The sequence below is a fragment of the Fringilla coelebs genome (genome assembly GCF_963513975.1).
Source record: "Fringilla coelebs genome assembly, chromosome: 23".
Classification (NCBI taxonomy): Eukaryota; Metazoa; Chordata; class Aves; order Passeriformes; family Fringillidae; genus Fringilla; species Fringilla coelebs.
Genome location: NC_140049.1, coordinates 3,164,619 through 3,187,152, shown reverse-complemented (window position 1 = coordinate 3,187,152; position 22,534 = coordinate 3,164,619). Strand labels below are relative to the sequence as shown.

At 54.1% G+C, this 22,534-nt stretch overlaps 2 protein-coding genes across 6 annotated transcripts in view; one reads left to right on the top strand and one right to left on the bottom strand.

Moving 5' to 3' along the window:
- Positions 1 to 5,619, bottom strand: part of TMCC2 (transmembrane and coiled-coil domain family 2) — a 41,097-nt gene extending 35,478 nt beyond the window's left edge. For both annotated transcript variants that reach the window (XM_084220704.1, XM_084220703.1), the window contains exon 1: positions 5,394 to 5,619. In XM_084220704.1, coding sequence (XP_084076830.1) covers positions 5,394 to 5,561 — 168 coding nt within the window. In that variant the 5' untranslated portion in view covers positions 5,562 to 5,619. The remainder of the gene's footprint in view (positions 1 to 5,393) is intronic.
- An 813-nt stretch (positions 5,620 to 6,432) lies between these two features.
- Positions 6,433 to 22,534, top strand: part of DSTYK (dual serine/threonine and tyrosine protein kinase) — a 31,800-nt gene continuing 15,698 nt past the window's right edge. For all 4 annotated transcript variants that reach the window (XR_014616715.1, XR_014616716.1, XR_014616717.1 and 1 more), the window contains exons 1-5: positions 6,433 to 6,752; positions 12,539 to 14,196; positions 15,401 to 16,037; positions 18,332 to 18,606; positions 21,845 to 21,928. Coding sequence is in view for 1 of the 4 variants with exons in the window: in XM_084220871.1 (XP_084076997.1) it covers positions 6,521 to 6,752; positions 12,539 to 14,196; positions 15,401 to 16,037; positions 18,332 to 18,606; positions 21,845 to 21,928 (2,886 nt within the window). In the remaining 3 variants the exon portion in view is untranslated. The remainder of the gene's footprint in view (positions 6,753 to 12,538; positions 14,197 to 15,400; positions 16,038 to 18,331; positions 18,607 to 21,844; positions 21,929 to 22,534) is intronic.

Sequence of the window (22,534 nt, the reverse complement as noted above, 5' to 3'; positions counted from 1 at the left end):
GAATGCTCTGGGAATAACAGGGAATAGCAGGAAATTCAATGTCCACGTGTGGGAACACTCTGGAATAACAGAACTCACTGTCCAGGTGTGGGAATTCTCTGGGAATAACAAAATTCACTGCCCAGGTGTGGGAATGCTCTGGGAATAACAGAATTCACTGCCCAGGTGTGGGAATGCCCTGGGAATAGAAGGGAATGCACTGCCCAGGTGTGGGAATGCTCCAGGGATAATGGAATTCCTTGCCCAGGTGTGGGAATGCTCTAGGAATAACAGGGAATAGCAGGAAATTCAATGTCCATGTGTGGGAACACTCTGGGATAACAGAATTCACTGCCCAGGTGTGGGAATGCTCTGGGAATAACAGAGAATTCCCTGCCCCGGTGTGGCTCTGCCCAGGGGGGTGCAGAGTTTGGGTTCAGGAGCCAGGAAAACCAAAATTGCGAACCTGGAGATGGGAACGGGGTCAGGGTTCAGCCCTAGGTTGGATCAGACTGCTGGGGGAAAAGTGAAATCCAGGGAAAAGAGAAATCCAGGGAAAACAGAGAGAGCCAGGGGAAACACATCCAGGGAAAACAGAGATCCAGGGGAAACAGAGAGCCAGGGAAAACACATCCAGGGAAAACAGAGATCCATGGAACACAGAGAGCCAGGGGAAAAACATCCAGGGAAAACAGAGAGATCCAGGGGAAACACATCCAGGGAAAACAGAGATCCAGGGAAAACAGATCCAGGGGAAACAGAAATCCATGGAAAACAGAGAGCCAGGGGAAACACATCCAGGGAAAACAGAAATCCAGGGAAAACAGAGAGCCAGGGGAAACATCCAGGGAAAACAGAGAGCTAGGGAAAACAGAGAGCCAGGAAAAATCAACAGAAATCCATGGAAAACAGAGAGCCAGGAAAAACACATCCAGGGAAAACAGAGATCCAGGGAAAACAGAGAGTCAGGGGAAACACATCCAGGGAAAACAGAGATCCAGGGGAAACAGAGAGCCAGGGAAAACCTTTGGCTCAGGAGAAGTGGGAGTTTGGATGCAGGGTTTTGGATGGATCCCATCACTCCTGCAGAAGTCGCTGCCACCAAGGGATTCCTGAGCACAGCTGTCACAGCCCGGCTCTGCTCCTGGCCAGGATTTCTTTTTTCCCCTCTTTTTTCCCCAGGGAGCCAGGGCTGGGGAAGGGAGAGCTGCCAGGGATCTGCTGGAGTCAGGGCTGGAGGTGACACCAGGCAGGCTGCTGCTGCCAGGGTGCCACCTCAAATCCATCTCAGCCGGCAGCCAGGAGTTTACTCTGATCCTTCATCACCCCTGGGGACAGGAATCTGATCCTGCCTCATCCATGGGGAAAGGAATCTCTGATCCTTCATCATGCATGGGGACAGGACAGGGACAGGAATCTCTGATCCTTCATCATCCATGGGGACAGGAATCTGAGCCTGCCCCATCCCCAGGGACAGGACAGGGACAGGAATCTCTGATCCTTCATCACCCCTGGGGACAGGAATCTGAGCCTGCCTCATCCATGGGGAAAGGAATCTGATCCTGCCACATCCATGGGGACAGGACAGGGACAGGAATCTCTGATCCTGCCCCATCCCCAGGGACAGGAATCTCTGATCCTGCCCCATCCCCAGGGACAGGAATCTCTGATCCTGCCCCATCCCCAGGGACAGGAATCTCTGATCTTTCCCCATCCACAGGGACAGGAATCTCTGATCTTTCCCCATCCCCAGGGACAGGAATCTCTGATCCTTCATCTCTCATGGGGACAGGAATCTCTGATCCTTCCCCATCCACAAGGACAGGAATCTCTGATCCTTCATCACCCACAGGGACAGGAATCTCTGATCCTTCCCCATCCCCTGGGACAGGAATCTCTGATCCTTCATTACCCACGGGGACAGGAATCTCTGATCCTGTCTCATCCATGGGGACAGGAATTTCTGATCTTTCCCCATCCCCAGGGACAGGAATCTCTCATCCTTCCCCATCCCCAGGGACAGGAATCTCTGATCCTGCCCCAAACACAGGGACAGGAATCTCTGATCCTTCCCCAAACACAGGGACAGGAATCTCTGATTCTTCCCTATCCTTGTGGACAGGAATCTCTGATCCTTCATTACCCACAGGGACAGGAATCTCTGATCCTGCCTTATCCCTCTGGACAGGAATCTTTGATCCTGCCTTATCCCTCTGGACAGGAATCTCTGATCCTGCCCCATCCCCAGGTACAGGAATCTCTGATCCTTCCCCAAACACAGGGACAGGAATCTCTGATCCTTCCCCATTCCCTGGGACAGGAATCTCTGATCCTTCATTACCCCCAGGGACAGGAATCTTTGATCCTGTCTCATCCATGGGGACAGGAATTTCTGATCTTTCCCCATCCCCAGGGACAGGAATCTCTGATCCTTCATTACCCATGGGGACAGGAATCTCTGATCCTTCACCATCCCCAGGGACAGGAATCTCTGATCCTTCATTACCCATGGGGACAGGAATCTCTGATCCTTCCCCATCCCCTGGGACAGGAATCTCTGATCCTTCACCATCCCCAGGGACAGGAATCTCTGATCCTTCATCCCTGGAGACAGGAATCTCTGATCCTTCCCCATCCCCAGGAATCTGGACTTGGAGCAGGACCAGCCTGAACCCACCCCACCAGCAACTCCACAGTGAGTTTGGGGCAGGAAAACTCTGATCTATCAATTAATTATTTATTACTTTATGAACTGGTGGTGGCCGTGGCACGGTGCCTGCCGTGCTGTGGCAGCTGTGGGCAGCAGCCAGCCCCAGCTTTCCTCGAGTTCTGCCCAGTTTGGGGATTTATTTTAATTAATTGCTGCATTAAAGGTGAGCCCTGGCAGCAGACCTGCAGGAAGGGAGCACAGGCAGCTCGATAAAATCAATGGGATTTATTTGGCCTCGGGTGCTGCTGCTGCTGGATGAGGCTGTGGAGCTCCAGCTCCAGGTGGGATGTGCCAGCCCTGGGATGTTTGGGGTGGTGGGCACAGCCCTGGGAAGCTGCAGCTCCTTTGGGCCAACATTCCCACCCCTCTCTGAGCCTCTGTGCCCCAGGTGGGATGGAGAAAGCACAGGGAAAAACACCTTGGATGTGCCATGATCCATGAGTCCCACATCCTCACGGATCACGGAATTAGGGAGTCAGAAAATCATGGAATGGTTTGGCTGGGAAGGGACCTCAAACCTCATCCAGTTCCAGGGGTGGGCAGGGACAGCTCCCACTGTGCCAGGCTGCTCCAAACCCTGCCCAGCACTGCCAGGGATCCAGGGGCAGCCTCAGCTGCTCTGGGATACCCCGTGCCACCCTCCCACCCCACGGATGTGCCTGGCCCTGCCTCCTCCAGCTGCTTTTGGGGCAGCAGCAAAGCCAAAGCAGCCCCAGGAGCTGCTGGGCCACCGAGGGAAGGCCCCAGGTGCCACCTCCAGCAGCCCAGCTGTCCTCTGGGAACAGGGATTTGATCTCCTGGCTGTGTTCTGGCTGGGCCTGGCAGTGCCATCAGCTTCCTCGTGACCTTGACCCCACCGGTGCCACCTGGGCTGCCACACCGAGGGACTCCATCCCCACCCCACGGCTCAGCAGGGACATTTCCCACTTTTTTCCCCCCATCCCACCACGGGGTGCTGCGATCCCACTCTGCCCACGGCATCCCCACGCCTGCACAGCCCGAATTCCACGCTGGGAATTCACCAGTAAAACCCCGTTGAGCCACCGGGGGTCGGAGCTGTGTTTTTTCCCCAGAGCCGGGGGAATTCTGTGCGGGATTTCAGGCCGGATGCCGGCCCCGGGCTGGGCTCTGTGCCTCCCGCAGCGCTGCAGCGCCCGGGGTTTGTTTTCCTCCCCCACCGGCCCCGCGGCCCGGCAGGAGCAGCCTCGGGGCCATTTCCACATTTCCACACCGTCACTCCCGGTGCCGCAGCCCCGGATCCTCCCGGATCCTTCCCGGAGCATCCCCCCACCGATCCTCCTGGATATTCCCGGAGCATTCTCCCCCCCATATCCCCCCGGATCCCACCTGAGCATCCCCTCGGATTCTCCCGGAGCATCCCCCCCCCATATCCCCCTGGATCCTTCCCGGAGCATCCCCCCACGGATCCTCCTGGATATTCCCGGAGCATCCCCCCTATATCCCCCTGGATCCTCCCGGAGCATCCCCCCCCATATCCCCTCCGGATCCTCCTGGATATTCCCGGAGCATCCCCCCACGGATCCTCCTGGATATTCCCGGAGCATCCCCCCTATATCCCCCTGGATCCTCCCGGAGCATCCCCCCCCACATCCCCTCCGGATCCTCCTGGATCCTCCCGGAACATATCCCCAGATCCTCCCGGATCCTACCAGAGCATCCCCCCCATATCCCCTCCGAATCCTCCTGGATCCTCCTGGAGCATCCCCCCCATATCCCCTCCGGATCCTCCCGGAGCATTCCCCCGGATCCTACCAGAGCATCCCCCCCATATCCCCCTGGATCCTCCTGCAGCATCCCCCCCATATCCCTCCGGATCCTCCTGGATCCTCCCGGAGTATCTCCCCAGATCCTCCTGGATCCCCTCGGAGCATCCCCCCCGAGCATCCCCCCGACTCCCGGCAGGGATTTCCCGGGATCAGCGCAGCCCCCAACGCCCGGGATTTCTTCATCCCAGCACAATCCCAGTCCCAGGGGTGTCCCCGCTGCAGGAGCAGCCCCATCCCGACCCCGGGAGCAGCCACATCCCAGGAGGATCCTATCCCAGCAATTCCCCATCCCAGCAGTGTCTCCATCCCTGGAGCATCCTCATCCTGTAGGAACCCCGGAACAAGGAGCGTCCCCATCTCAGGAGCATCCTAATCCCAGTAGGATCTCTGCTGATAGGACCATCTCCATCCCAGGAGCACCCCAATCCCAGGAGCACCCCGATCCAGGGGTTTCCTTCACCGGGAGCACCCCATTCCCGGTTTTATCCCTATCCCAGGAGCATCCCAATCCAGGAGCACCCCAATCCAGGGGTCTCCTCCCCCTGGAGCACCCCATTCCCAGGGTTACCCCAATCCAGGAGCACCCCAATCCAGGGGTCTCCTCCCCCTGGAGCACCCCATTCCCAGGATTATCCCCATTCCCAGGATCATCCCCATTCCCAGGGTCACCCCCATTACCAGGATCATCCCCATTCCCAGGGTTACCCCCATTCCCAGGGTTACCCCAATCCCGGAGCCATCCCGCATTCTCCAAGGTCACACCTGTGGGACCGAGGGGATGGGGATGGCGGCTCCGCCGAGCTCCATCGCTCCGGTGACCCCGCTGGGCTCTCCCCACCCCGGCCACCACCGGGACCCCCCCAATCCCCGCCGATCCGGTGGGATTTTCCCGTTCCCCGCGTCCCACCGCCGCTCACCTTCAGGTCGGGGGGCTTGGAGCGCGGCGGCGCCGGGACCGCGCCCGCCTCGGGGGCCGCCGCCGCCTCGCCGGCCTTGCCCTCCATCACGCCGTGACCGGGCGACTCCCCCGCGGCGCCGGGATCCTCCTCGGGCTGCTGCAGCTCGTCCGAGCGGCACCGCTTCATCCCGGGAGCGCCGTGCCCGCGGCGCGCGGGGGGCGCCTACGGCCGCGGCGGCGGCGGCGGGCGGCGCCCCGGCGGCCGCTGCGGGGCCCGCGGGCTGCGCGGCCCCGGCCCGCCCGCCCCGCCGAGCCCGGGCCGGGCGGCGGCTCCGCGCCGCGGCGGCTCCGCGCCCGCCGCCGGCACCGGCATCGCCGCCGCCGCCGCCGCGCCTGACGGACAGCGCCGCCGGCCAATGGCGGCGCGAGGGAGGAGGCGCTTCGCGCTGTGATTGGTGGAGCGTGCTTAAAGGGCGGTGCTGGCGGGAGGAATTGACCAATAAAGACGCGCGGAGGGCGGGGCCGCCGCTGGTGATTCGCGGAGGCGGAGCGGAGCCGGAGACGGGCGCGCCGCCTCCTGCCGAGCCGCTCCGCGCAGCGCGGGATGGGGGAACAGCAGGCGGCGTCTGAGCTCCCCCTTTTGCTTCCCCTGTTTAAATGCGTCATTTCATGGCCGTTCCCGTTTTTTGGAGTGCCTTTGCTCTTCCCCCGCGGGCGTTGCGCAGAGGCCGCGGGGAGAGGTCGGCGGCCGAGCTTCGAGAGACTGCAAGTTCCATGAGGCTTTGCGGCACAACGGACTACAACTCCCGGCGTCCTCCACGCAGGCCGGGAAAATGAACTTCATTTGGACGTAAATAAACTACATCTCCCGGCGTGCCTCGCGCGCGGGGTGCGCCCGGCCTCCTCCCCCTTTGCCCTGCGGCGCGCCGACAAACGTTCCGCGCACACGCAGCGCGGCCGGTGGAGGCGCTTCCCCTCCGGAGAAGGCGGCGGCCGCGGGGGTCGGGGAGGCGGGAGGGGCGGGGGGTGGGGGGGGTCGGGAGGAGAGGAAATCCTCGGGGAGGTTCCTCCCCGAACGGCGGCAGCCTGGCAGGGCCCGAGAGCTGCCCGCGGTGGGGAGGGGATAGCGGGGCGGACCCGGAGGACATGGAGGGCGAGGAGGCCCCGTCATGGCGGGGTCCCGGCGGGGCCGTGCGGGAGCTCTGCCGCTCCTTCGGCCACTACAACCGGCACCTGGCGCGGCTGCAGCACAACCTGCGAGAGACCAAGAGGTTCTTCCGCGACGTCAAGTTCTCCCAGGGACATCCCTTCGCCTCGGCGCCTGCCGGTGACGGCCCCCGCTCCGCCTGGGATGGGGATGGGGGTCCCGGGGACGGCGGTGAGAGAGGGCCGGGGGCGGGCGGGGTGTGAGGGTGAGGGGTGGAGGGGGGTAAAGGAGGAACTTCTGAGGGTGAGGGGGCTCTGGGGGGCTGGTGAGGAGTCTTTAGGGGGCTGGTGAGGGTCGCGGTGCGGAGTGAAGTGTCCGGCTTGGCGGGGCTGTCATGGGGGTTCCAGGCCTGGAGGGTGGGAGAGCCTTTGTGGGGTGGAGGGAGTTGGGCAGGGGGGATTTAGGGTGGGTGTGAGGACAAGATTCTTCTCCCGGAGGGTGCTGGGCGCTGCCCAGGGAATGGGCACAGCTCCAGGAGCGTTTGGACAGCGCTGCAGGGATGCTCAGGGTGGGATTTTGGGGTGTCTGTGCAGGGCCAGGAGCTGAATCCAGCATCCCTGTGGGTTCTTTCCATGGATTTAGGATGGGGACCCTCTGCCCCTGACCCCCCCTGCAGCTCCAACCCCACAGGGAGGGGGCTCAGGACAGGCAGCACAAGGAGGGGGTTCAGAAGAGGCAGGGGGTTCAGAGGGGCTGCCATTCCCTGTTTTTCCTGGAATTCCCTGGGAATTGAGGCCTCACCGGGGGCTCTCTGCTCGGCTGCTGCTGTTGACAAACAGAGCTGGGGGTGGCACCTCTGCTGCCACGGGCAGGACTCGGTGTTTCCATGAGACTGTCTCGTGAGAGGGGTTCAGTGTGACATGAAAGGTCCATAAAGGTCTTCTCATTCATCCCCAAAAGGCTCCTGAGTCATCTCTCGTGGCCTCTTCTCCGGGATTCTTGTCCAGGATTCTTGTCTGGGATTCTTGTCCAGGATTCTTGTCCAGGGTTCTTGTCCAGGGTTTTTGGACCTGCTCATCCTGCACTCCAAATCCTGGTTTTGTGTTCAAAGTGTTGAGTTTTTCTGTCTGTGTTTTTTTTTTTTTTATTTAAAGGTTTTGGTTTGATTTTGGGGCTCATTTTCCTCTTTTGGAACTGTGGAGTTGTGGCTGGAAAGGTTTTGGGAGCAGCTCGGGATTTTGGGAGGTGGCTGCTGCCCCTCTCACCCAGCTGGGTGGGGAAGGAAATTTTGGGAAGGGGCAGAGCCAGGTGAGCCTGTGATGTTTGGAATTTGGGATTGTTGTGCCTGGAGGAGAGAAGAATTTGGGGTGATCTGATGAGAAAAATGGAATATGTCCAATATTTCCAAGGGGGAGATATTTCCCTATCATAGGGCAGGGAGAGATGGGACTTTGGGAATAAATCCTTCCCTGGGAGGGTGGGGAAGGGCTGGGATGGAATTCCCAGAGGAGCTGTGGCTGCCCCATCCCTGGGAGTGTCCCAGGCCAGGTTGGATAAAATGGAAAAAAACAGAAAAAATGGATGAAATGCTGGGAGCTTCCGTAGGTGCCATAAATCCGAGCTGGGGTTGTTCTGTGAGCTTTGGGTGGGTTTGGAGAGGAGCCCTGGTGAGAGCCGCCCTTGTTCCCTGTGGACAGGCCTCCTTTGATCCCGGGAATTCATGGGATGTGTGGATGTGTGCCCCGGGGCTGCCCCGCCGCTCCCAGCGCCGGTCACATGGGCCGGGATCGGGATGGGATGGAGCAGGGATGGGGATGGGGATGGGATGGAGCAGGGATGGGGATGGGGATGGGATGGGGATGGGATGGGGATGGGGCCGGGATAGGGATGGGATAGGGATGGGATGGGGATGGAGATGGGGCCGGGATAGGGATAGGGATGGAGCAGGGATGGGGCAGGGATAGGGATGGGGATGGGGATGGGGCTGGGGCTGGGACGGGGATGGGGCTGGGACGGGGATGGGGCTGGGACGGGGATGGGGCTGGGACAGGGATGGGGCTGGGACAGGGATGGGGCTGGGGATGGGATGGGCATGGGGATGGGGATGGGGCTGGGATAGAGATGGGACTGGGATGGAGATGGGACTGGGATGGAGCAGGGATAGGGATGGGACTGGGGCTGGGATAGGGATGGGGCTGGGATAGGGATGGGGCTGGGATGGAGCAGTGATAGGGATGGGACTGGGATGGGGCTGGGGCTGGGATGGGACTGGGATAGGGATAGGGATAGGGATAGGGATAGGGATAGGGATAAGGATGGGGCTGGGATATGGATGGGGCTGGGATAGGGATAGGGATGGAGCAGGGATAGGGATGGGGCTGGGATGGAGCAGGAATGGGGCCGGGACTGGGATGGAGCAGGGACAGGGATGGGACTGGGACAGGGATGGGACTGGGATGCAGCCAGGGCGGGGCCGGGATGGGGCAGAGATGGAGCAGGGATGGAATTGGGGTGGGGCTGGGATGGAACCAGGGTGGAGCTGGGTTGGAGCAGGGATGGAGTAATGATGGAATTGGGTTGTGGCCAGGATGGGGCTGGGATAGAGCAGGGATGGAACCAGGGTGGAGCAGGGATGCAGCCGGGATGGAATTGGGATGGAGCTGGGAAGGAGCAGGGATGGAATTGGGATGGGGCTGGGATAGAGCAGGGATAGGGATGGGGCCAGGATGGAGCAAGGATGGAACCAGGGTGGAGCAGGGATGGAATTGGGTTGGAGCTGGGGTGGAGCTCCAGCCCCTGGCTCTGCCCAGGAGTCTGGCTGCATCCCTCAAAACTGGGAAGTTCTGATCCCACTTTTTGTTGAGTGCCTCCCACCCTGGATCTGTGTCTGTGCTGATCACGAGAATCACAGGGAAGGTGTTTAACCTCAGATCCTGGAGAAAAGATGGATGTGGGAGGACCTTGGGAAAGGTGTTTTAACAACAGATCCTGGAGAAAAGATGGATGTGGGAGGACTTTGGGAAAGGTGTTTTAACCCTGGATCCCCGAGGAAAGATGGATGTGGGAGGACCATGGGAAAGGTGTTTTAACCCTGGATCCTGAAGAAAAGATGGATGTGGGAGGACCTTGGGAAAGGTGTTTTAACCCTGGATCCTGGAGGAAAGATGGATTTGGCAGGACTTTAGGAAAGGTGTTTTAACCTTGGATCCTGGAGGAAAGATGGATTTGGCAGGACTTTAGGAAAGGTGTTTTAACCCCGGATCCTGGAGGAAAGATGGATTTGGCAGGACCTTGGGAAAGGTGTTTTAACCTTGGATCCTGGAGGAAAGATGGATGTGGCAGGACATTGGGAAAGGTGTTTTAACCCCGGATCCTGGAGGAAAGATGGATTTGGCAGGACTTTGGAGCAGTTTCCCAGTGGAGCTCCAAGAAGGAATTCCCTGGAAAGGGAAATTTTCACCTGGATAAGGAGCATGCCTAAGGGAAGGTTTAGGTGGGATGTAGGAAGAAATTCCTCTCAGCGAGGGTGAGGAGGGGCTGGGATGGAATTCCCAGAGGATCTGAGGCTGTTCCATCCCCAGGAGTGTCCAAAGCCAGGCTGGAGCATCCTGGGGTGCTGAAGGAGTCCCTGGATGGCAGAGGAACAGGAGGAGCTTTAAGGCCCAACCCAAACCACCCCAGGATTCTCCATCCCCACGAATTATCCTTCAATAATTCCAGTTAAGCTGCCATTTCCCAGTGACTTTTTGGAGATATTTTTGCTGGATTTAAGGATCCATTGATTCCTGGAGGGAGGAGAGGGAGCTCTGAAGCCCCAGCAGAGGAAAGGCTCTGCCCCTGCAGCCCTCCCTGAATTGATTTTTTCATGCTCCAGAGCCCTGAATCCCAGGAGAAGCCCCAAGCAATGCCCCCAGATCAAAGCCATCCTCAAATGTGCAATTTGTGGGATTTTCCCAGATCTTTATCTTTTGTGAGCTCCTGGTCAGCTCCCAGCCCTCTGGTCACTTGATGTGGCTCTTGAAAGGCTTGTTTGGAAAATAATCCCAAAAATCACATTTCAAGGAGAGGTTCCTCCCTTCAGCCATGCCCAAACTCGGGGTTTGGGGCTCAGAATTGGGGTTCTGTGGGGCAGGGGTGCAGTGCTGAACCACAAAGAGGATTTCCCCTTTGTTTTGGGGTGGAAAAACTCCTCCAAAATCCCATTTCCAGCTGGAAGGTTTGAGGGGAAGGTAAACCTTAAAGGAGCTTTAAACCAACCTAACACTACACAAAATGCTCCAAATTTGGCTGATTTTAATTAAGCTGGAGTGATTAAGCTGTCAGAGCGAGGAGGGGGATGTGTTGTAGGATCTGTGTTGTAGGATCTCTCTAATGGGGTTTGGAGTGTGAGGAGGATCCTGGTGGGGGGGAGGATCTTGTTTTCCTGACAATTCAGGCTGCCAGAACATGACTCATGAAAAAAAAAAAAAAAAAGAAAAAATTCTAACAGCAATTTTTAAACCGAATTTTTAACCCCTTCCAGTATCAGAGCAATCCTGGAGCTTTGTACCTCTCAAATTGGGCATTTTTAGGGGCTGGTACCTCTCAAATTGGGCATTTTTTAGGGGCTGGTACCTCTGAAATTGGGCATTTTTTAGGGGCTGGTACCTCTGAAATTGGGCATTTTTTAGGGGCTGGTACCTCCCAAATTGGGCATTTTTTAGGGGCTGGTACCTCTGAAATTGGGCATTTTTTAGGGGCTGGTACCTCTGAAATTGGGCATTTTTTAGGGGCTGGTACCTCTGAAATTGGGCATTTTTTAGGGACTGGTACCTCTCAATTTGGGCATTTTTTAGGGGCTGGTGCCTCTGAAATTGGGCATTTTTAGGGGCTGGTACCTCTGAAATTGGGCATTTTTAGAGGCTGGTACCTCTCAAATTGGGCATTTTTTAGGGGCTGGTGCCTCTCAAATTGGGCATTTTTTAGGGGCTGGCTGTTCCATTTCCCCTTTAATTTCATTCCTGGGATTTTTGTGTTCCTGCCGAGGGATTTGTTTGTGTTTTTGGCGCTGTCAGAGTCGCTCTGTGCCGTGCACGAGGCTGATGCTGAATTTAGCTCTCGCCAAAGTTTGGGACTTTTTATAAAATAAAACGGGAGCTAAAGTCGGCCCTGAGCCTGGATTAGCGCGGGCGGGTGATGCTTGTGGGGTGGGAGGGCAGATTGTGGGGTCTGAGGGGTGTTTGTGGGGTTGGAGAGATGTTTGTGGGGTTTGGGAGAAGTTTGTGGGGTCTGAGTGATGTTTGTGGGGTGTGGGAGAGGATTGTGGGGTTTGGGAGAGGATTGTGGGGTTTGGGAGCAGTTTGTGGGGTCTGAGTGATGTTTGTGGGGTCTGAGTGATGTTTGTGGGGTTGGAGAGATGTTTGTGGGGTTGGAGAGATGTTTGTGGGGTTGGAGAGAGGATTGTGGGGTTTGGGAGAAGTTTGTGGGGTTTGGGAGAGGATTGTGGGGGGTGGGGGAGGATTGTGGGGTCTGAGGGAGGTTTGTGGTATCTGAGAGATATTTGTGGGGTGTGGGGGAGGATTGTGGGGTTTGGGAGAAGTTTGTGGGGTCTGAGAGAGGATTGTGGGGTTTGGGAGAAGTTTGTGGGGCTCTGAGGGCCATCTGTGGGATCTGGGTGATGTTTGTGGGGTCTGAGTGACATTTGTAGGGTGTGGGGGCCATTTGTGGGCTCTGAGGGTGGTTTGTAGTGTCTGTGGGAGGTTTGTGGGGTCTGTGGGACATTTGTAGGGTGTGGGAGGTTTGTGGGCTCTGAGGGCACCTTGTGGGGTTTGAGGCTGTTCCAGAACCTTCTGGCTGGCAGCAGAGTGCCTTCCCTGGGGCTCATCCCTCCCCAGGCTGCCGGGGTTCTGTGCTCCTCTCTCAATCCCCAATTCTTTCCCTGCCCTTGGCACACAGGGGCTCCCCCGTCCAGCAGCTGCTCTGTGGGGCTGTGTAGGGCCGTTTTTGGGGCCAGCCCCTGAGCGCTGTCCCCGTTCCAGGCCCCAGCCCCGTCTCGTTCCCGCGGCACGAGGAGGAGCAGCTGCAGCGCTCGGTGAGCTGGAGGCCCTGCCTGCTGATCCTGGGCCAGAACTGCCGCGCCAAGGGCCGCCTGCTCAACACCCTGCTGGGCCAGGAGCTGCTGCCCACCCCTGGCACTGCCACTGCCACCCAGGAGCTGCTGCCCGGTGCTGGGACTGCCACTGCCACCCAGGAGCTGCTGCCCACCCCCGGCACTGCCACTGCCACCCAGGAGCTGCTGCCCACCCCCGGCACTGCCACCGCCACCCAGGAGCTGCTGCCCAGTGCTGGGACTGCCACTGCCACCAAGGACCTGCTGCCCACCCCTGGCACTGCCACTGCCACCCAGGAGCTGCTGCCCACCCCCGGGACTGCCACTGCCACCCAGGAGCTGCTGCCCACCCCTGGGACTGGCACTGCCACCCAGGAGCTGCTGCCCACCCCCGGGACTGGCACTGCCACCAAGGAGCTGCTGCCCACCCCTGGGACTGGCACTGCCACCCAGGAGCTGCTGCCCACCCCCGGGACTGGCACTGCCACCAAGGAGCTGCTGCCCACCCCCGGGACTGGCACCAAGGACCTGCTGCCCAGTGCTGGCACTGCAGAGCTGCTTTCCACCCCTGGGACTGCCACTGCCACTGAGGAGCTGCTGCCTGCCAGTGGGGCTGGCACTGCCACCGAGGAGCTGCTGCCCAGGACTGGCACTGCAGAGCTGCTTTCCACCCCTGAGACTGTCACCGAGGAGCTGCTGCCCACCCCTGGGACTGGCACTGCCACCGAGGAGCTGCTGCCCAGTGCTGGGACTGTCACTAAGGAGCTGCTGCCCAGTGCTGGCACTGCAGAGCTGCTTCCCACCCCTGGGACTGTCACAGAGGAGGAGCTGCTGCCCAGCCCTGGGGCTGGCACGGGCACAGAGGAGCTGCTGCCCAGTGCTGGGACTGTCACAGAGGAGCTGCTGCCCAGCCCTGGCACGGAGGAGCCACTGCCCAGCCCTGGGACTGTCACGGAGGAGCCGCTGCCCGCCCCTGGCCCTGTCACGGAGGAGCCGCTGCCCGCCCCTGGCACAGAGGAGCCGCTGCCCACCCCTGGCCCTGGCACAGAGGAGCCCCTGCCCGCCCCCGGCCCGGGCCCGGAGGAGCCGCTGCCCAGCCCTGGGACTGTCACGGAGGAGCCGCTGCCCAGCCCTGGCCCTGGCACAGAGGAGCCGCTGCCCGCCCCTGGGACTGTCACAGAGGAGCCGCTGCCCAGCCCTGTCACGGAGGAGCCGCTGCCCACCCCTGGCCCTGTCACGGAGGAGCCGCTGCCCGCCCCTGGCCCTGTCACGGAGGAGCCGCTGCCCGCCCCTGGCCCTGTCACGGAGGAGCCGCTGCCCGCCCCTGGCCCTGGCACAGAGGAGCCGCTGCCCAGCCCGGGCCCGGAGGAGCGGTGCCGGCGGCGGCGGGTGCGCTTCACGCACGGGGCGCGGCCGCGGCTGAGCCTGGCGCTGCCCGGGCAGTACGAGCTGGTGCAGGCGCTGGTGGCGCACAGCGGGCACTGGGACACCATCCCCGAGCAGGACCTGCAGGTGCCCCGGGACGCCCAGGACCCCGCACAGGCCGTGGCCGAGCTGGAGGTGGGGCTGCCCTGCGCGCTGCTCAAGGTGAGGGTGGCACCCTGCTGGCACTGCCTGGGGGTGGCACTGCCACTGTCCCTGGGGAGCTTGGGGTGGCACTGCCACTGTGTCTGGAGAGCTGGGGGTGGCACTGCCACTGTCCCTGGGGAGCTGGGGGTGGCACTGCCACTGTGTCTGGAGAGCTGAGGGTGGCACTGCCACTGTCCCTGGTCCATGGGGAACTTGGGGTGGCACTGCCACTGTCCCTGGTTGATGGGGAGCTTGGGTGGCACTGCCACTGTCCATGGGGAGCTTGGGGTGACACTGGCTCTGTCCCTGGTCCATGGGGAGCTTGGGGTGGCACTGCCACTGGCTTGGGGTGGCACTGCCACTGTCCCTGGGGAGCTGGGGGTGGCACTGCCGCTGTCCCTGGTCTGTGGGGAGCTTGGGTGGCACTGCCACTGTCCTGGTCTGTGTGGAGCTTGGGGTGGCACTGCCACTGTCCCTGGTCTGTGGGGAGCTGGGGTGGCACTGCCACTGTCCCTGGGGAGCTTGGGGTGGCACTGCCACTGGCTTGGGGTGGCACTGCCACTGTCCCTGGTCTGTGGGGAGCTTGGGGTGGCACTGCCACTGTCCCTGGGGAGCTTGGGGTGGCACTGCCACTGTCCCTGGGGAGCTTGGGGGTGACACTGACTCTGTCCCTGGTCCATGGGGAGCTGGGGGTGGCACTGCCACTGTCTCTGGCATGTGGGGTGTGACATTTACAGCCCTGATAAATTAATTCCCACAGTGTCCCTGACCTGGTCCATGGGGTGCTTGGGGTGGCACTGCCATTGTCCCTGTCCTGGTCTGTAGGGAGTTTGGGCTGGCACTGCCACAGCCCTGTTCAATGAATTCCCCTGCTGGCTCTTTCCTGGGACACTTGTCCTGAGTTTTGTCCTAAAATTCCAAGGCATTTGGTCCAAAGTAAGAAATTTGTACTTAGGGATCAGCCTTGTCCTAAACTGGGCTGAAACTCCAAGGATTTGGTCCAAAATAAGGAATTTGGAGTTAGGGATCAGCCTTGTCCTAAACTGGGCTAAAACTCCAAGGATTTGGTCCAAAATAAGGAATTTGGAGTTAAGGATCAGCCTTGCAGCTGAGACTCCAGATCTGCTTTGAAGAATTCAAATTTTTTGCTGCGTGAACAGATCCCAGAGCATTTTCCATGGAAAAAAAACCTCTCAAACCTCCTCCTGTTTTCTTTTCCCAGGAAGTGGACATCGTGGTGGCTCCGTGCCGAGGCTTCCAGCCAGCTGAGGCCACCCTGGCCGAGTTTGTCAACCAGGTGCTGCCCGTTGTCACCTTCGCCATCAGCGAGCCCCAGCTGTCCCCATCGGACCAGGCAGAACTCCGGGAAATCAAACAAAAATTCTCCCTCCCCATCTTCTTCCTGCGAATCCCCGAGGCCAGCAGCGAGCTGAGCTCTCCCCAAACCCCCTCCAAGGACAAATCCCCCCTGCACCTGCAGCTGCTGGATCTGGAATACCTGAGCCCCTGCGGTGTTCCTGGCTCCTCCATGCTGGTGGAGCAGCTGGAGAAGCTGCGGCTGCTGAGCTCCTTCTGCAGGCAGGTGCTGCAGCAGCACCTGGTGGAGGCAGCCACGAGGTTGAGCGAGGTTCACGGGCGCTGCCTCAACATCTTCATCAACCAGGCCTTCGACATGCAGAGGGACCTGCAGATCACCCCCAAGAGGTTGGAGTACACGCGCAGGAAGGAGAACGAGCTCTACGAGTCGCTGATGGGCATCGCCAACCGCAAGCAGGAGGAGATGAAGGAGATGATCGTGGACACGCTGGGCTGTATGAAGGAGGAGCTGCTGGAGGATGCTGCCAGCATGGAGTTCAGAGGTGGGAGATGGATGGAGGGTTTGGGGTGATTGGGGGTGAGGGGGGTGGGGGGGAAGGGAAAATCGGTGCGGGGGTTTGGTGGGGTTGCAGCGTGCGGGTCCTGGATGGTCACAGAGGCCTGAACGCAAATCAAAATCTGGGATCAGGCAGATCCTGACCACAATAATTCCATGAATTCAGTGAGACTCCAACCTGCAATTCCTGGATGGTCACAGAGGCCTGAGCACAAATCAGAATCTGGGATCAGGCAGATCCTGATCACAGTAATTGATGGATTCAATGAGACTCCAACCTGTAATTCCTGGATGGTCACAGAGCCCTAAACATGAATCAAAATCTGGGATCAGGCAGATCCTGACCACAATAATTCCATGAGTTCTGTGAGACTCCAACCTGCAATTCCTGGATGGTCACAGAGCCCTGAACACAAATCAGAATCTGGGATCAGGCAGATCCTGACCACAGTAATTGATGGATTCAATGAGACTCCAACCTGTAATTCCTGGATGGTCACAGAGCCCTAAACATGAGTCAAAATCTGGGATCAGGCAGATCCTGATCACAATAATTGATGGATTCAATGAGACTCCAACCTGTAATTCCTGGATGGTCCCCAAACATGAATCAAAATCTGGGATCGGGCAGATCCTGACCATGATAATTGATGGATTCAGTGGGATTCCAACCTGTAATTCCCAGATAGTCACAGAGCCCTGAACACAAATCAGAATCTGGGATCAGGCAGATCCTGACCATAATAATTCCATGAATTCCGTGAGACTCCAACCTGTAATTCCTGGATGGTCACAGAGCCCTAAACACAAATCAAAATCTGGGATCAGGCAGATCCTGACCATGATAATTGATGGATTCAATGAGACTCCAACCTGTAATTCCTGGATGGTCCCCAAACATGAATCAAAATCTGGGATCAGGCAGATCCTGACCACAATATTTCCATGAATTCTGTGAGACTCCAACCTGTGATTCCTGGATGGTCACAGAGCCCTGAACACAAATCAGAATCTGGGATCAGGCAGATCCTGACCACAATAATTCCATTAATTTAGTGAGACTCCAGCCTGCAATTCCTGGATAGTCCCCAAACACGAATCAAAATCTGGGATCAGGCAGATCCTGACCACGAGAATTCCATGAATTCAGTAAGATGGCAACCTGCAATTCCCAGATGATCCCAGAAACCTAACCAGGAATCAAAATCTGCGATCAGACAGATTCTGATCATGATAATTCCATGAATTCAGTGAGACTCCAACCTGCAATTCCTGGATGGTCCCCAAACATGAATCAAAATCTGGGACAGGCAGATCCTGACCACGATAATTGATGGATTCAGTGGGATTCCAACTTGCAATTCCCAGATAGTCACAGAGCCCTAAACACAAATCAGAATCTGGGATCAGGCAGATCCTGACCACAATAATTCCATGAATTCCGTGAGACTCCAACCTTCAATTCCTGGATGGTCACAGAGCCCTGAACACAAATCAGAATCTGGGATCAGGCAGATCCTGATCACAGTAATTGATGGATTCAGTGGGATTCCAACCTGTAATTCCCAGATGATCCCAGAAATCTAACCAGGAATCAAAATCTGGGATCAGGCAGATCCTGACCACGATAATTCCATTAATTCAGTGAGACTCCAACTTGCAATTCCTGGATGATCCCAGAACCCCAAACCAGGATGAAAATCAGGGATCAGGCAATATCCTTTTTTTTGGTAGGATCTGTTGGATGAAGTGATAATGATCTTGGATAAAATAATTGTGGATGAAATAATTAATAATATTGGATAAAATCATTATAATAATCTTGGATAAAATCATGATGATAATAATGGATAAAATAATGATGATAATAATGGATAAAATCATGATGATAATAATGGATAAAATCATGATGATAATAATGGATAAAATAACGATGATAATAATGGATAAGATGGTCGTAATCATAGATAAAAGAATGGTGGTAACATTGGATAAAATAATGATGATAATATTGGGTAAAATAACAGTTATCTTGGATGAAGTGATAATAATCTTGGAGAAAATGATTGTAATAATCTTGGAGAAAATGATAATCAATAATCTTGAATAAAAGGATCATAACCTTGGCTAAAATAACAATAATGCAATTCTGGGATCATTGAGAAGAACATTATTTTAAAACACCATTAGGATCAGCGTGTGCCCCTCAGAGCACCCCTCAGGGCTGTTCTCCCAACAATCCCAGACCTCCAGGATGGTTTTTCCTCCCTTTTCCTGCAGACATCATCATTCCCGAGAGCGGCGAGCCCGTCAGCTCCAAGGACATCAAGCGCTGCATCCAGCAGATCCAGGAGCTGATCATCTCCAGGCTGAACCAGGCTGTGGCCAACAAGCTGATCAGCTCAGTGGATTACCTGAGGGAGAGCTTCGTGGGCACCCTGGAGCGCTGCCTCAAGAGCCTGGAGGAGTCCTGGGAGGGCTCCGTGCACCCGCCCCGGGGGCTGGAGAAACCGCGGGAGGGATCCGTGCACATCACCAGCAACTATCTCAAACAGGTGGGGATTGGGGCTGGAATGGCCAGGGATTGGGGTCTGGGACTGCCAGGGGCCTGAACTGGGGGGAAATGGTCGAATTATGGTCATAAAATACCTAAAAAGTCTGGAGAAACTCAGGGATGGATCCGTGCACCCGCCCCGGGGGATGGAGAAACCGCGGGAGGGATCCGTGCACATCACCAGCAACTATCTCAGAAAGGTGGGGATTGGGGTGCCAGGGGCCTGAACTGGGGGGAAATAATCAATTTATGGCCATGAAACACACATGAGATAATACAGTAAATCAATTATCTCCTAAATCTTTATAAATAACTGAATTATGGCCATAAAAACACCCTAAGACACCTGGAGAATGCCTGTAATGGATCCGTGCACATCACCAGCAACTGTCTCAAACAGGTCTGGAATGGCTGGGGATTGGGGTGCTGGGACTGCCAGGGGCCTGAATTTGGGGGAAATGGTCAAATTATGGCTGTGAGGTAGCACAGTAAATCAGTTATCTCCCAAATTTGTATAAAATTGTCAAATTATGGCCATAAAAACACCTTAAGACACCTGGAGAAAGCCTGGGAGGGATCCATGCACATCACCAGCAACTGTCTCAAACAGGTGGGGATTGGGCTGCTGGGATTGGGCCTGAATTGGGGGGAAATAATCATTTTATGGCCATAAAACACAGATGAGATAATAGAGTAAATCAATTAGCTCCTGAATCTGTATAAATTATCGAATTATGGCCATAAAAACACCCTAAGATGCCTGGTGAAAGCCTGTAATGGATCCGTGCACATCACCAGTAACTCTCTCAAACAGGTGGGGATTGGGGTGCTGGGACTGCCAGGGGTCTGAATTGGGGGGAAATAATCAATTTATGGCCATGAGATAACAGAGTAAATCAGTTCTCTCCCAAATCTGTATAAAATAATCAAATTATGGCCATAAAATCACCTTAAGACACCTGGAGAAAGCCTGGGATGGATCCGGGCACATCACCAGCAACTCTCTCAAGCAGGTGGGGATTGGGGTGCTGGGACTGCCATGGGACTGAATTTGGGTGAAAAGGTCAAATTATGGCTATGAGAGAGCACAGTAAATCAGTTCTCTCCCAAATCTGTATAAAATAATCCATTTATTGCCATAAAACACATATGAGATAACAGAGTAAATCAGTTATCTCATAAACTCTCATAAACCTCTATAAAATAATTGAATTACAGCATAAAAACACACATGAGATAACACAGTAAATCAATTATCTCATAAACCTGTATAAAATAATCAAATTATGGCCATAAAAATACCTAAAAACTCTGGAGAAAGCCTGGGAGGACTCCATGCACATCACCAGCAACTCTCTCAGACAGTGAGGATTGGGGTGCTGGGACTGCCATGGGACTGAATTTGGGGGAAATAATCAATTTATGGCCATAAAACAGACATGAGATATCACAGTAAATCAATTATCTCCTAAATTTGTATAAAATAATCAAATTATGGCCATAAAACACACATGAGATAATACAGTAAATCAATTATCTCCCAAATCTGTATAAAATAATCAAATTATGGCCATAAAACACACATGAGATAACACAGTAAATCAATTATCTCCCAGATTTTATAAATAATCAAATTACAGCCTAAAAACATCCATGAGATAACCCAGTAAATCAATTATCTCCTAAACCTGTATAAAATAATCAAATTATGGTCTAAAAACATCCATGAGATAACACAGTAAATCAATTATCTCCTAAACCTGTATAAAATAATCAAATTATGGTCTAAAACCTCTGGAGAAACCCTGGGAGGGCTCGAAAATTTGTGGGAAATGGTCAAATTATGGCCATGAGGTAACACAGTAAATCAGTTACCTCATAAACCTGGATAAATTATTCAAATTATCTCCTAAATCTGTATAAAATAATCAAATTACAGCCATGAAACACACATAAGGTAACACAGTAAATCAATTATCTCATAAACCTCTATAAAATAATCAAATTATCTCCTAAATCTGTATAAAATAATTGAATTACAGCCATGAAACACACATGAGATAGCAGAGTAAATCAATTTGCTCCTGAATCTGTATAAAATAATCAAATTATCTCTTAAATCTGTATGAAGTAATAAATTTATGGCTATAAAATACCCATGAGGTAACAGAATAAATCAATATCAACACATAAATCAATTCTCTCATAAACACATGAATCAATTATCTCATAAGCTTTTATAAAATAATCAAATTAAAGCCTAAAAACACCCATGAAACACCATAATAAAATACAATGAATTAATTATCTTATAAATCAGTATAAAATAATCAAGTTAAAGCCTAAAAACACCCATGAAACACCACAATAAAATAGAATAAATCAATTATCTCATAAATCAGTATAAAATAATCAAATTAAAGCTCAAAAACACCCATGAAACACCACAATAAAATACAATAAATTAATTATCTCATAAATCAGTATAAAATAATCAAATTAAAGCCTAAAACTACCCATGAAACACCATAATAAAATACAATAAATCAATTCTCTCATAAATCAGCACAAAATAATCAAGTTAAAGCCTAAAAACACCCATGAAACACCATAATAAAATACAATAAATTAATTATCTCATAAATCAGTATAAAATAATCAAATTAAAGCTTAAAAACACCCATAAAACACCACAATAAAATACAGTAAACCAATTATCTCATGAATCAGTACAAAATAATCAAATTAAAGCTTAAAAACACCCATCAAACAACAGAATAAAATACAATAAATCAATTATCTCATAAATCAGTATAAAATAATCAAATTAAAGCCTAAAACCATCCATAAAACAACAGAATAACTCAATGTGAAATGACACAATAACTCAGTTATCTCATAAATCAGTACAAAATAATCAAATTAAAGCTTAAAAACACCCATGAAAACACCATAATAAAACACAATAAATCAATTATCTCATAAATCAGTATAAAATAATCAAATTAAAGCCCAAAAACACCCATGAAACACCATAATAAAATACAATAAATCAATTCTCTCATAAATCAGCACAAAATAATCAAATTAAAGCCCAAAAACACCCATAAAACAACACAATAACTCAATTAACCAAGTGATTCATGGGCTATCCCAATTTTTTCCATTTTCACAGGCTCTGGCAGAGCTCCTGGCTGGCAGAATTCCCATTTTTCCCTCTTTTTTTCCTGCTTTTCCAGATCCTGAACGCTGCCTATCACGTGGAGGTCACATTCCACTCGGGCTCCACGGTGACCAGGATGCTCTGGGAACAGATCAAACAGGTGTGGAATCTTGGAAAAAGGGAATTTTGGGAGCAAAAAAATCAAAATATCCTCTCAGCCGCTCCCAAAATTCACTCTGGGAGTTTTTTTCTGGAGATTTCCATGCCTGGAATCACCCAAGGATGGAGATTGGAGCAACCTGGGGTGGTGGAATGGGGTAAAAAAATTTAAAATCTTTTCCAGTCCAAACAATTCTGGGAATTCCAGGATTCTCATCCCACAAAACTGGTGGGAAAAGCAGGGAGAGCCGTTCCCAAATGGGTGAAATTTCCAGGGGAGCAGCCAAGGTGTGGAAATTCCAGGTGTTGGACTCAGCACTTCCTGTAATTAGTGGGTAATTAAATTGCTCTGCCTCACCCCTCATTAAAAACCACAGAATTCCAGAGGGGATCCCTGTCCCAGGAAGGGGAGGAGGAGGAATCTGGGGTTTGTTCCCACTCTGAGCTGGGATTGTTTGAGGAAAAGTTTTGTTCTTGCTCATCCATCCCAGGAGGGAATAAAGTTCCAGCTCAGAGCGGGAATTGAGGGGGAAGTTCAGGTTGGATCTTGGGAGAAAGTTCTGGAAGGGGAGGGGGGGTGGAGGCAGCATCCCTGGATGGGGTTAAA